Below are 14,561 nucleotides of genomic sequence, written 5' to 3'. Positions count from 1 at the left end.
ATCCATCCATCCATTCGCTTCTGCTTATCCTTTTCAGGGTCGCGGGAGGCGCTGGAGCCTATCTCAGCTGTCAGCTAAGGCAGGGCACATTTTTTTTATTCAAAAAATAATAATTCAAGAACTGTAGCTAAGGAAAAAAATTAATTTTACTTGGCAAACCTTTTGACAGCTCTAGCAATAAGAGCTGTCAAAAATATAAATCAGTCACACTGTCTGACAATTGACCTGCTCATCTCCAGCTACATGCAGGACTTGTAATTGGTTCAGACATAAATAACAAGTGTTATTTCTCTTTAAGCTTGTAAAACAAAAAATAAAGATAGCAAAAACTGAAACCTAACTGACCATAAGAAGTAAACTGTAATGACATGTTATACAATAAAGGGCTATTCTATTTTATTCTATTCTATTCTATTTTAAACATGTCTAAATATGTCTGTTCTAAAAATGTTAAAGATGAAAAATATTTTTTGTAGAATAAACCTCAACTAACATAACATTAATCAAGCCCAAATATTGTATGTGAGGTATATAAGTATTTTTGAAAACATCTTAACATAGATGACATAATGTACTTTAACAGTTCTTTATTGGCAGGTGTTTAGTTCTAACAACAGCAATGGCTAATAATGGCCACATATTAAATAAAAATCAATCACTGCTTAAGAAAGAAAAATGTTTATTGGTTAAAGAAGTATTTAAAATGTTTTATTTTACCGTCATATACTTACACTTTACAGCAGTGGATCCCACACATGAGCATTGTCTGAATACTTGCAAGCAGTAATTATTGCTTCTCTTCTGTCAGTGAACAACATTACTGTACCTCACCGAGATATTTGGTGATTAAAAGTCTGATGTTATTGATTATAATAATGTCTGTGTTATAAAATAAATTAGTAACATGTTCATCATGTCATCAGAAAACCACATACTATGTGTATCATAATGCTTCTCAATCTCCCATGTCTCAGTGCAACTCCTATTGTAGCCAAAATATCAGTTACATATGCAAATACTCCAAAACAATGACCAACTGGCAATTGAAGTAAAATCGCAATAAAAGACATTCAAATTGAGATTTATCTTAGTGTTTGGTAGTTGTGGAGCTACACTGGCATATCTTTATTAGAAATGACTAAATATTAGTCCGCATCTATAAGCAGTCTTCTACAAACTCACATTTTGATTGCGACACAGTTAGCTTGATTTACATTCCTAAATATCTACTTCTCAAGCAGCAAATTAAATTGAGCTACACTAAGTTTGAAAAACAAAAAAAATCTAATATGTAAAATGCGGAAAATCATTCGAGTGTCTTTGTTTCTCACAATAGGTTAAAAAAAAGAACACATTTCAGCAAATGACTGACAGTAATAAAGCCTTTCTTAATAGAACAAACATATTTCGCTGAGAGACAGCAGCTTGCTACCATCATCCCTGCCACCCCTGTGCACACTTCAAAACATGATAAAAGCACTAAAACCTTACACTACACAAATTCAAAGTTTATCAGATAATAAACAATATTATCTGACATATTACCTGATAATAAACGGCAATAAACAGTTTGTGGGGGACTTGTTTGCTTTACTGAGTAGTAGTCAATTTTCTGTCTTAGTGGTAGTTCTCCTAAAGATCCTGGCAATAAATATTAATTTACAAAACATATAAACCCTTTACTGTTAGTCACTGTCAAAGAATTAACCAAGTTATTTATACAACAGCATTGAGCAATAACTTTGTGTTGTGACTAGGGCAACTGACAAATTAGAAGAAATCAACACATCTTTGGGTGAATAAAAATGAGAATGAAAGTAAAGAAACTGAACCAAACTGCACTGATTGGTTGTGATACCACACTTCATAACTGCACTACAAAACTCAATTTTAAACAGTGTGTTCTTGTTATCCCAAATTCTCTATTGCATGACATTTATATCACTTGACAACATTAGGAAATTTAGATGCACAAGTATGAAGATTTGTGGCTCGCTGTCGTTTATCAGACAAATACAGTGTTCACTGATCTCGACTAAACATAAATGAAACTGAGTGTGTAGTAGCCACTTTACAAAACATTAACGCTGCAAAGCTACTAATGCTTCATACCATCGTATTTCATGAAAAAGGACATCATCAACTGGAAAAACATGAGGAACATTGAAAGAAACAAAAACAGTAAATCTTTTATGTAATATCAGTAAATTAAAACCAAAGCTGTCAACTTATGGGGCTGTGTTCTTGAACAGATTATTAATGTTGGTTGTGTTATACTCTTTCAAATCCCAATTCGTGTGGCTACAATATTCTCTTGAGGCTGGGTTAAAAGCACTAAAAAGTAAAACTCAGTCAGAAAATACTTGTACCTTTGATATTATTACATAATGGTTTTAATGTTTCTTGAACTGACTAAAAGTCTCTATATTGAAGACGGTGATTGAGATTAGTCACACCTCTCAAATAAACCTATGTGATAAAGTGTTTCCTGATGTTTCTGGCTTCAACCAGAAATTCTGTCAGCCAGAGAGAGGTGGAAAGAGACGAAACCGTGTTTTAAACATCCAGGTCATCTGGCCTGGCTCGGCTGCTCATTCTGCTGCTGGCCCTGCTACAAGGCCTGGCATCCATCAACCCTATCGGCTGCAGCTCGTGTCCTGCTGAGGAAGACAGTTTCTTATGCTCGTGGGTATCATCGGGGAAATCAAAGGCTTGTGCGTGGGAGTTTGAAATAGTGCTTCCTCCACCAGTCTGTCCAAGACGGTTCTGTTCTGTAGAGTAGTTAGCCCAGTTCTGCTCGTTGGCCTGCTTATTATAATTACGGCACGAGCCAGTTCCCCGCTCCCCTGTAGCAAGCTTGTAGCCAGGGGGGGACATTGGTGAGAGTGGGGCAGTTGGGGATGAGCAGCCATTATAGTAGGCATACTTTGTAGTAGAGAGTTCTTTAGGGGTAGGGCTTAAGGTGCCTCCGCTGGGGTAGAGTGTGGGTTGTTGTTTGCCTTTTACACGATCTTTGATCCTCTTAAAGAACACATAGAAAAGTTCAATGACATTGAGCAGCAATGACACCAGTGAGACCACCAACATGAAAATAATGAATACGGTCTTCTCTGTGGGACGAGACAAGAAACAGTCCACTCGGTGTGGACATGGGTTCCTCTCACAGGTGTAGACTGCACTCAGACTGAACCCATATATGTACCACTGAATAACTAGGAAGCCCACTTCAAACATAGACTTGAAAAAAATGCTCACTATATAGGTTCTAAGGAGGGCTCCTTTCATCTTGACTTTGCCATGTTCCTCAATACCATACTTTAGCTTTTTCATCTCAATTTTCTTTAAAGGTATGTCGACGTCACCTCCGTCATTTTGCACAGCTTTGAGATCTTCTTCTTTCCTGTTGAGTTTCTGCTCTTTCCTGTTCAGATAGAAGACATGAGCCAGGTAGAGAAGTGTAGGTGTCGACACAAAAATAATCTGGAGAACCCAGAAGCGAACGTGGGAAATGGGGAAGGATTTATCGTAACAGACATTTTCACACCCAGGCTGCTGGGTGTTACACTTGAAGGCTGACTGCTCATCTCCCCAGGCTGATTCGACTGCAGTACCGAGCACCAGGATCCTGAATATGAAGAGCACCGATAGCCAGACCTTCCCACCAGCAGTAGAGTAAGCCTGAACTTTGTCCAGCAGACGACCCAGAGCACTCCAGTCACCCATGTTCAGGGAGTATTAGCTAGTGGGGAAAAAGAACAATGTTGAAGTGGTTGTAGTGTACAACTGTGTTACACAAACAGTGGATCAAAGTTAGGAGCAGGAACTGTGTTTTTAGGAAAGATTCCTAAGATTCTTGCCATTAGCTTTATTTTGGGTTATTTTTTCCACAACTATCCAAAAAACCTAATTGCGCTGAATAATACAAAGTCTGATGTCTCATCAGTACTCAAAATAATTTGGTATATTCAGTTTAATGTCGCCTTTAAAAGAGGTCATACTATTTTAAGATGTTACAGAATCGTTTTCAGCAGGCACACCAAAAAGCAGCTGACTGTACTGTTAATTTTACTATCGAATGATAAATCACATGCTTGTAACACATAATACACACACATTAAGACATTTTACTTCAGAGGGCAATGGCAGCATTGGATATATGTTTGTAAGGCAACTTTTGCGGGGAAGTGTGAAACAGCAGTCTAATCCCCATGATGCCAAAGTAACTGCATGTGATCTCACTTATACATGTAAATGGTAAACGCACTGGTGCTTTCTATCTAATATTACACACATTCACACTCCAGTGGATATGTCTCACGCAGACTAGTGCAGCCAGGAGTTGAACCACCAGTCTTCAAATTAGTAGATGACCTGTTCTGTCTCCTTAGCTGACAAGTTATACACAGTGCAATGTATTTCTGTGAACATTAATTGGAAATGTTAAAATTAACTTTAGCTTGGGAGTGTTCAGCCTTTACATTTAAATAAAAGAAGTGCAAAATTTGAGCTACTAAGAATTTAAGGTAAATTAAGCTTTCACTGGTATTAGATAGGGAACACATCCCGCCACTTTCTACATGAATGAGTTTGTTTAATGGAAATGATCAAGACAAAGCAGAACAATGGACTCCAACACAATGACCTACTCAGCAAACCACTCAAAAGTACTAAGAGTACTATGGTTTTCATTGAAAAGAAACAATGTTCAAGGGAAAAAAGAGTGAGCCCTAACTCTGAGTTTCCTGACTTCAGTGGCTTTTAAGCAAAGCAATAAATAAGAGAGGCAGAGAATTTGAAATATAAAAAGAACTTTCATTAAATTAAAATCGAAAAGAGGTCATTGGCCCACTACATAAATTAAAAATCGAGATAGTAAAAACACACAAATAAATAAATAAATCTGGCTTTTATCAGCCATTGCTCCTTGTAGATGTAAACCAGGTTGTAGGTTTGATTTCTACAAAAACGAAAAAAGCTGACAAAGCATTCACCTTGGAGAAAGGGATACTCAAAGTTTCTAAGACAAGGCGCATGTGGTCTAGAGCGCACCGGAGTTTATCCGAATATTTCTAAGAGCAACAGGCGGACAGCGTTTTCCTTCGGACGCGTTTTTTTTTTAAAGCCAAACTTTCTTTTACTTACCTGGAAAGTTACAGAGACAAAAAAGGTGGCCCGTTCCCCGCCACTTGGCAAAGTTAAAATCCAAGTTTGGCATCAGTAGGAAAACTGAGTCGAACTTGTCAAACTTCCCTTATAACGGTGCCGTCAGAGAAGTTACAGTCACCTGATCTCTACGTCAAGACCGAAGCCCCTGCTGCTGGGAGGGCAAAGAAAAAAAGACTCCTACAGAAACAGCCAATGTGTGGTGTTTCAGGCTTTATTGCTTCATAAGCACATGAGAACACGTACCATCACGTGGAACTAATGTTAAAACGCAGGGTTACAAATACAAAATACCTCGAACCAACAGATATATCTCCTGTGTTCAAACTACTTTGACATGTATTTGCGTCAGTACATCAGCAGGAGAATGTAACTATGTAGCTACAATTCTTCTTCACATTTCTCTGGCAGCTCGGAATACTTGCTACTGTGCAGATGATAGTTAAATCAAGGTAAAGAAGCCCATGTGAAAAAGACAATAGGTGACGTACACACCTGCCTATCAGTTCAAAAAAACACAAACACTTTAAAAGAGGCCCTTCTACTACTTATATACTTAAATATACTTGGGCGGTTTCTGTTTCACTGTGTATAATATAGTGCTCATATTGCCAATAAAGCCCGTTTTTTAGGCCTTACACAGGGTCCTGGTTATGCTTCACCAAGCACTCAAACTGAAATTCCTCATTTAATTTTTAGTAACTTTCCATTAAACCATTCTGGGCTCCCATAACACACTTGATTGGTACACAGCACCATCTAGTGATGAAAATAAAACAATGCAGGTGTTATATCAAATAGAATAGAACAGACAACCCTTTATTGTCATTGTACACGTGCAACGAAATTTCGGGTGCTCCACACCAATTGTGCAAGAACAAAATATAAATAGAATACAACCGAATATATATATATATATATATATATATATATATATATATATATACACACAAAAACAATAGAAGGTCACACATTAGAGAACAAGTTGCAAAGTGCTTGGAAGTACTGCAAAGAAAAAGATTTGGTCTGAAGAGAGTCTGTGGGGGTTACTCATTACATTACACTCAGATAGGTCTGCAGTATATCATGCTATTAAATAGAGTATAGATATTCTTGGTATATATCAAGTTCATTGGCCTAATATTTTTTTCACATTTGCACTCTACTATAAGTCAGCAGGTTTTATCAGTACATAATTTCCTGGTATGATTCAGCAGTATAATCTTACATTACACTATATATAATGTAGTAATACAAAGCATGACTATTAAATATGTAAATATTAAAGCAAGTCAAATTTGGATGATGCTCACTCTGTCTTACTAATGTTTCCAGGGTGCTGGTTTAACTCAGTGCGTTGAGCAGGTGACCATGTACCATGGGCCCAGGTTCAAGTCTGACCTGCGGCCCTTTCCCAAATGTCTTCCCACTTTCCTGTCCTTTCATCATTGTGTCTATCAAAATAAAAAGCTGAAAAAGGCTAAATCAATATATATTACTAATATTTCCAAAGCCTTGTGTTGGAACTCTGAAATACATTTCAGACAGAACGAATTTATGCATGTTGTCACCAATCATTTCAGATCAGTCAAGTCGTGTCGGTCATTTCGTGATATTTGTGGCAACTCTTTGTAATAATGTGGAAAGTAACTTGTGGCAAGTGTAAGTGTTGGCAGTGGAACGGACAGTACTAACAGTTTTCTGTTCTTAACTTTGCAAATTATTAGTCATTCATCATGATACTGTTAAGAAAACAAATAAGTAGATAGTGAACATGGCTGCTGCCATCTATTCATGATTTACATTAAAGCTACACATTTATCTGGAAAAATGCAATTCACTATGAATAATGAAATGTATGGAAATGTGTGCCTAAACATTTATTGCAGAACAATAGATCATATAAATATTAATATTTCCTGTCAACATGTAAGACTTCTTACAGTTACATAAAGTTAATGATAGATTGAATGAACATATGTGACTCAGTGTAACTGCTATTAAGGATATTTGAAGACATAACATTTGGCAATTCTAGACTCAAAACTGATATGTTTAATTCTTCCCCTACTCCTTGCCGATGCACTTGTCATCCAGTGTCTGTCAGAGCTCACACCAGCTGGCAGAGATAAAAATGAGGCACTTCCATACTTGCTCTTTTGGGTTCACCAAACTGGGCTGGATGATTATTTTTGTGAACCGAACACAAACTGTTCATCTAGATATTGTTTCATTTATTGTTTTTGCTTTTCTTCACATCCTGCAGCTGCCCCATCACTATATTTTCTTCATACTAAAGGAACTTGTAGCACACATTTTTGGGTCCCGTTCGATCCCTACCCGCAGCTGTTGTGTTGGGTGTTTCAGATACCATGGCATACATCCCAACCAACTTGGAGCAAAACTTTTTTCCTCAAACATCTCCTATGGTAGTTTGCACTCAGGTACTCCCTTTGCAGCAGGTGAAATCACTTTAGCACAGTCTAATTAGTCCAGTCTGGCCCTACTAATGATGTCATCTGCTTACTAATGCTAGCCCTAATCGATCTCTACTCATCTCTGTGAGATGTCAGACGGATCAGCTGCTAACTGAGATTTTCTCTGCTTATTTTTGCCATGTTAGATTCAAGAGGATTTGGATTTCTACTGTTTTTCTATGGATTATAACTTTGAGAAGATTTGGATTTCCTCTGTATTCTTGCTGGATTGAATCCACTGGACTATTATTATCAACATGAACCAGAGATAAGTGCATCTTCAGGCCTGGATAGATTGTTCTCTCCTCAACCTCTCTCATCTCAAGGACCACAACAAATTAGAATGGAGAATTCAAGTGCTTTGATTATTTTATTATTTTTGATTTGGCTTTTGCTTTTCTCCTACTTAATTGCTCTAATAAAACAATCCTGCATTCAACAAGTCTAAATTGTGGACATTCCTATTTTAAACTCTTGTGATTCAGTAACAGTAAAAACCTGCATATTATAAGATCACTCAAAGGGATTCTTACAGGTTACAAGATCCTTGGGGTCTACCATTAATTTAGTGTCCAGGCCACTAAGTTAAACCCAGTTAGTTACCAAGTACACATATTTAGAGGAGAGCTGCTGATAACGGGTGTGGCTAAAGATTTTCTACACCAGTCTTTGACTGGGTTATGTTGTTGAACCAAAGGAAAGTGTGGGGAATCAAAAAGAAATAGTGATGTACTCACAGTGGTTTCCTGAGAGATGAAGTGAGATGGGTTTGATGTTGGTGAGATCTTGGCCGTTCAGAGTCTCGGGGAGAGAAACCAAGGGTGTGCCTAATTGCTTAGCTAGATTAGAATCCAAAAAAACATTGCTCTGCCCTGGAGTTGACTAATGTCTGAAGTTAATATTTTACAACGGATCGTAACAGGAATCAATAATCAAGGTAGAGATGAGTTCATTTATAACAGTCACCCTATTTCCAGCCACTATCCTCCTGCTCTGCTCCTCAAGTGTCAAATGAAACACTTTAAAGAGCAGCACTGCTCAACACTTCATTTGAAACAGTTATCCATTCCAGTGAGAGATATCTCATTGGAATTAATAAATGCCTGTGCCCACTGCAGCGCTCTGCCTCCCATGCAAAATCAGAGGCACAAGTTTTGCAAAGCCATTCAAAGATCATCATACACAAAGTTATGAAACCCAGTTTGTTTTCTCCACCTCACCAGAGAAAGTTTCGAGTTATGTCAGAACTTTCTCAGTGGGCTCTGGCAGAGAAAACTGAGGTGGAGAAGTAGTTGAATTAGACAGAGCTGACTCCACCCCAAGTCACAGCAGCTTTGATTGGCAGGTGCAGTCTGCTGTGAATTGCAGAGAGAGTAGGAACGCTGAGAGGAAGTCCACCATTTACTTTCTAAAAGCAAAGAGTGACTGTTTCAAACTGACAGCTGGACTAACCAGCTGGCATTTTTTTTCAGTAAGTGAAATTTGTGTTTTCAAGGCTAATTTATGTCCTTAGCTAGGTAGCTAAAATGAGCCATTGGCTGATGGAAAAAGTTTGTGTTCGTTAGCCAGTCCATGATATGAATGAAGCTGCCCTTACTAAAGAAATCACTCTGTTGACCTTAAATGTTAATAAAGTCATGGGTTAGATATTAAAGCAGCAATAAGTTTAGAGACCTGCAGCAGGCAGCTGAAGATGAGGCAGAAACAGAAAAGTCACTGGAACTGTTCAGTGTCCAACTAACTTTACTGTAATAGTAATAATTATTTAGCTGAACTTTACTTCAGCCTTCTGCGTAGAGCTGATCATTACATATGTGCAAACAGAAGCGTGTTTCTGTCTCTCTCCACACAAGCATTAACACCAACACTAACATTTATAAAATGGTGCACTACGATCTCTTGTTAACGGCCGATGTAATGCAGCTTTAATGGAAAATTAATTACTGAATGGACTGAAAATGTTCTCACTGTATTCTTCACTCAAAAACTGCCCGTAGTATCAGATCCAGTTTACTAAAATCTCAGTTTGCTGATAACTCACAAAGTAAAAGAAACAGGATTCATGAAAACATATTGCAAAACTAATATTTATGTGCTGTAACCAAATGGTGACATTCGGCACGATAAAGCAAAAGTTATGTTTAAGTTTTCCAGTTTGTTTCAATTATTGAGGCTAAAAACCAGGTTAAATTATTTTTAATGAGGTATTGTTAAAATACCTCACACAGCACAGTAAGCACAGCTTACATCCTTTTAGCGAAATAATATGAATATGATACATTACCATGTTGTTAATAATTATAATTGCTGTTGGTTAGCCACTCCAAACTGGATGAAAATGGTGAAGCTGTCCCTGTCATTATAATTGGGTGACAGTAGTGACATCAGTAAAGAGTGTGGGTGGGACAGTCAGACAGAACAGGGAGGAATCTGATGATTTAGCAAGATTAGCCTGAATTATAACAAGGAAGTGAGAATAATCTGAGTTACAACCCAAGAACTGACTGGACTGGAGAGGACTCTTAGCAAGGTAGGAAAGTTTTCAAAACAAGAAAAGTCAATTTTGTATAAATGAAACTTAATCTTAGTTTGTATTATGAAAACAGAATTTAATTCTCTGATTATATTTGATAGTGTTCAGGAATTTAATTTTAACCGGATTTCACACATACACACGATCGGATACTGTCGATGTAATTCAGAATCGAAAACCTTTATAACATCCTTCTTTACTCCTTTACATTAGTTTGGTTACTATCAGCAAAGAAATATCTGCGGCAGTAAATGACATTTCACTGTCTCTTGGTGGATCAGGAGAAAGCCTATGATTGGGTGCCAAAAGAGGAACATGACATGAGGAAGTCAGGAGTAGCAGAGAAGCATGTGATAGTGCTACAGGATATGTATGAAGAGTGGGGTTGGATTACATCTGGGATTGGCTCTAAGCCCTTTTTTTCTGCAGCGATAAAGGACAGATTAACTGATGAGGTGTGGTAGGAGTCTCTGTGAACTATACAGGTAACAGACATCATTATGAGGGTAGGGAGCAGGTGGAAAAGAGCCTGGAGGAGTGGTGGTATGCTCTGGGAGAGAGGACGAATGAAATTCAGTAGAAACAAGACAGAATATATGTATGTAAATGAGAGGACGAAAGGTGAACATGTAAGGAGGAGAAATAGTGTGGGTAGATGAATTTACATGCCTGGGTTCAGCCGTCCAAACAAAAGACAGTGAGCAAGAGAGGAAGCCAGGCAGGCTAGAGTGGGTCGAGTCAAGTGTCAGGGGTGATTTGTGACAGGAGGATGGTTTTGAGATCTGCCGTGATGTACGGTTTGGAGATGGAAGCACTAACAAAAAGAGAGGAGACAAAACTGGAGGTGGCAGAGTTGAAGATGTTAGGGTTTTAAATGGTTGTGATCTGGATGGAAAAGATTAGAAAATAGTATATTGCGGGACAGCTGAGTTGCCAGGCACGGGGGGAAAAAAAGAGTAAACTCACAAAGAAGATTCATGGATGTAGTGAAGGAGGACATGCAGAGAGGATCCTAGGCTATCACATTCTTTACTGCATAATAATTGTAGTGCTTAATTGCTTATGTTGTCAGTATATTTATTTAAAATATCAAGGCATGCACATCCACAATACAAAGTGTTCACCTCATCATGCATACAGAGTGGAGACAGCGCTGTTTCCCAGCAACTTAGCATAACACAACAAGAGCGATGGCGAGTAAGGAAAGAGCCATGGACATAAAGTTGTAGTCAGTCAGAACTCCCTTTTACTTCAAAAAGTGTCAGTCTTCTCCATTCTGCCTATTTGACAGTTTCAAAATTTGTAATTTGTTTCAGTTTTTGTGATTACAGGTGGAGCTAGCTTCCAACAGGAGGACTTTGGCTTTAGGACAACCTTGAAGGCAGCATATTCTTTTCATTTGAATTGCACAAAAAGTAATCATTTATTTAAAAATTATATTTAAGTTTTACAAATTATATGTTTATATACAGAGACACATGTATATATAAATATTGTATTATATATGTAATATTATATGTTTAATTAAAGCATGCCAATTACTCCCTTGTTCAAGTTTTAGCTAATGAGAATTGAGAAGCCTAAATTCAGAAAAATATACGTGGTAATGTAGAAGTCATGGGTTGTATTATAAAGTGGAGGTTGAATGATCAATAAGCAGTATTCATAATTGTATTAGTATAATAATAAATGTAACTCCTGAATGAGCCATCATTGTTCAGCATAAATTTGATTGAAATTTGTATGACTGTATCACCTTAAATAATCCACCCAGTTTCAAATATGACTATATATTGCTCGTCTTTTTCTCAAGATGGACTTTTGTCACACAACTGCATATTCATTGTTGTGTTTTGTTTTCTCTCTTAAAGGCTGCCATTATGGGGGAGTGGTCCTTTCTGTCTGATTTGTTAGACAAGGTGCAGTTTCACTCCACCTTCTTGGGAAAGGTCTGGATGAGTGTTCTTTTTCTCTTCAGGATCTTCATTCTGGCAGCTGGTGTCGATAAAATATGGGGAGACGAACAATCAAACATGAAGTGTAACATCCTAACGCCTGGATGCAAGAATTCTTGCTATGATCACACCTTTCCTTTGTCTCATACACGCTTCTGGGTGCTCCAGATTCTCACTGTCTCCACGCCAACGCTCATCTATCTGGGCCACGTCTTACTAGTGATTCGTAAAGATAACAAACGGAGAAGACGCCTGGAGGAAAAAAGGAAAAAACAGGAGATGATTAAAGCCCCCAAGTATTCAAATGAACATGGCAAAGTGCACCTCAAAGGCGCCTTGCTGGTCAGCTACACGTTTCAATTGTTGTTCAAGATTTTGCTTGAAGTAGCATTCATTGTAGGACAGTACTACCTTTATGGCTTCATACTTATGCCAAATAAGGTTTCTTGTTTCAAGGACCCATGTAAGACAGAGGTACACTGCTTCATTAGTCGCTCCACAGAGAAAAGCATCTTTATTATCTTCATGTTAGCAATGGCTGTGTTTTCTGTCATTTTAAACATTGTGGAGATATTTTACCTGATGATCTCAAAGATAAAGGAGAGGAAAAGAAGGACCAGCAGCTCCATTCCACCAGGGGGATTCAATCTCAACAACCCAAACCCCAATTCAACTGAGAGAGTTACATGGTGTTGAAAGACAGTGAGCTGGCGTAAACATTGACATAGGTCACTATCGTTAGTTACAACATCACTCAACATCTTCATTTGAATTTTACATCTTATTTCAGGTTTAAAATAAATCAACCCCATTGGTCAAATTGTACATAGACAGCCAACGATGTTAAATGCAGAAACTACTGAAAATGAGATGTGCTCATATTCAAAGTTATAAACTGCCAGTATTAAACACTCACATACTGATCCATCTATCTTTAAAAGTAGGAGTAGTTACTAGTAGTTAGGGGTTATCATGGCTAAGCAAGCACACACCTGACATGTACACTACATTCCCATGTTGCGCATCAATTTTCAACCGGAAAACCAGAAACGTAACCTTCTCTTGAATATGATCTACAAATGTCATTTGCAAAAATGTTGGGATTCTAAAATCTGTTATTTGGTCATTTACTTCATATGTCTGTGAAGGTTCTCAGTCATCCAGGTCATTGTAGTCAAAGGAACTTGCAAAGAAAAGCATCTGGACTTCTTTAAGTTGCTTGAAGACGTTTCACCTCTCATCCGAGAAGCTTCTTCAGTTCTAAGGTCAAATGGTGTGGAGTCCCAGATTTAAACCTAGTGGGAGTGTCCCCCCACGGAGGGACAAAAGGACCCCCTGATGATCCTCTAATCGCCTGAGCCAAGGTGCGAAACTGGGTGTGGGTCCCAATCAGCCAGGGTTTTGGGTGAGCAGGGTTTTGAGGTTCTAGATTATAATTCTCTCTGGATTTTGTGTTGTTCTCTAATTCTCCCGTATTTAACTTGTTGTGTAGAGGTACGGGGAAATAATTATAAAAATACACTAAATTTGCTTTTCATATTACAAAAAAAGGACAATTGGTATTACACATAAAGTTCAATATCCTCTTCATACAAACTTCTTATTTTTACAGTCAAAGTTATTAAAAGTTCATGACAGGGATGAGAGGGGTCATTAAATGACAAGAGGTGTTTTCAATGTGACAAGTCATCACTGTTATATATTTTTGTTAATGTGTATTACATATACTCAGGAAGCAGCTACATAACTACATGACTGAGCTATAAATATGTGAAGGGGTGGGAGTAAATGCTCCATTTTGTATATATGTATGCATGTGCATAAATAAATAAACCATCAATCAATCAAACACTGAAATGCTATGTGTCAAGTTGGTCCTGGTATTGGAAATGGTGCACATTTTAAAAATACAAGTCAGAAAAGTTCAGGAGCAGCATACTGATAGCCAGTTCTGAATCTTGGCTCCCGTGTATGAGCACTGACCCATGTAGTAAGCCTTAATTATACAGTGTTGATGGGATAGTTAAAGGGCACAATGGCAGAGTAGTCATTCCTCTTATATTTCTTTGAAGTATGCTTGATGATTGGTGTCTGGGTCGCTTACACAGTTTGTCCTTTGTAATATAACGTCTCTATGGACCAGTCTGCGTAGTCACATAAACTCAATGCTCATTGTGTGATGATAAATTTTTTGCAGACGTGAACCCAAGTTGATCCTAGCTAACTTGCAGAAAGTATAATCAAGGCCTTATCTCTTGTTGCAGGTGCTAGTTAAACATGACTAAATATGCTCTGAATAAGATTTTTTTTTTTAAATTGATTGCAGTTTACATTATATGTTTGAAAATATGTGTTCAAGAACACATATTTTCACATAATAGGCTAAAACAATGCTAACAAAAAGCTGAAAAAATATATACATAATTTTTTAGG

The 14,561-nt window shown here is 37.7% G+C and overlaps 2 protein-coding genes across 2 annotated transcripts; one reads left to right on the top strand and one right to left on the bottom strand.

The window, feature by feature from the left end:
- Positions 1-572: 572 nt before the first annotated feature.
- Positions 573-5,282, bottom strand: gja1b (gap junction protein alpha 1b). The gene is made up of 2 exons (XM_085133517.1): positions 5,143-5,282; positions 573-3,739 (listed from the first exon to the last, which is right to left on the bottom strand). The coding sequence occupies exon 2, from the start codon at positions 3,721-3,723 to the stop codon at positions 2,557-2,559; it is 1,167 nt and encodes a 388-aa protein (XP_084989643.1). The 5' UTR covers positions 3,724-3,739; positions 5,143-5,282; the 3' UTR covers positions 573-2,556.
- A 4,701-nt stretch (positions 5,283-9,983) lies between these two features.
- LOC146502657 (gap junction Cx32.2 protein-like) lies at positions 9,984-14,522 on the top strand. Its single transcript, XM_085133379.1, has 3 exons — positions 9,984-10,170; positions 11,505-11,588; positions 12,045-14,522. Exon 3 carries the CDS (start codon positions 12,054-12,056, stop codon positions 12,822-12,824), a length of 771 nt encoding a protein of 256 aa, XP_084989505.1. The 5' UTR covers positions 9,984-10,170; positions 11,505-11,588; positions 12,045-12,053; the 3' UTR covers positions 12,825-14,522.
- The last annotated feature ends 39 nt before the right edge of the window (positions 14,523-14,561 follow it).

The sequence above is a fragment of the Neolamprologus multifasciatus genome, chromosome 15 (assembly GCF_963576455.1).
Source record: "Neolamprologus multifasciatus chromosome 15, fNeoMul1.2, whole genome shotgun sequence".
NCBI lineage: Eukaryota > Metazoa > Chordata > Actinopteri > Cichliformes > Cichlidae > Neolamprologus > Neolamprologus multifasciatus.
Note: the sequence above shows the minus strand (reverse complement) of the source record. Positions and strands in the feature narration are given on the sequence as shown.

Bases quoted from the DNA above. Each gene is read 5' to 3' on its own strand.
- gja1b (XM_085133517.1), bottom strand. From the start codon at position 3,723: ATGGGTGACTGGAGTGCTCTGGGTCGTCTGCTGGACAAAGTTCAGGCT.
- LOC146502657 (XM_085133379.1), top strand. From the start codon at position 12,054: ATGGGGGAGTGGTCCTTTCTGTCTGATTTGTTAGACAAGGTGCAGTTT.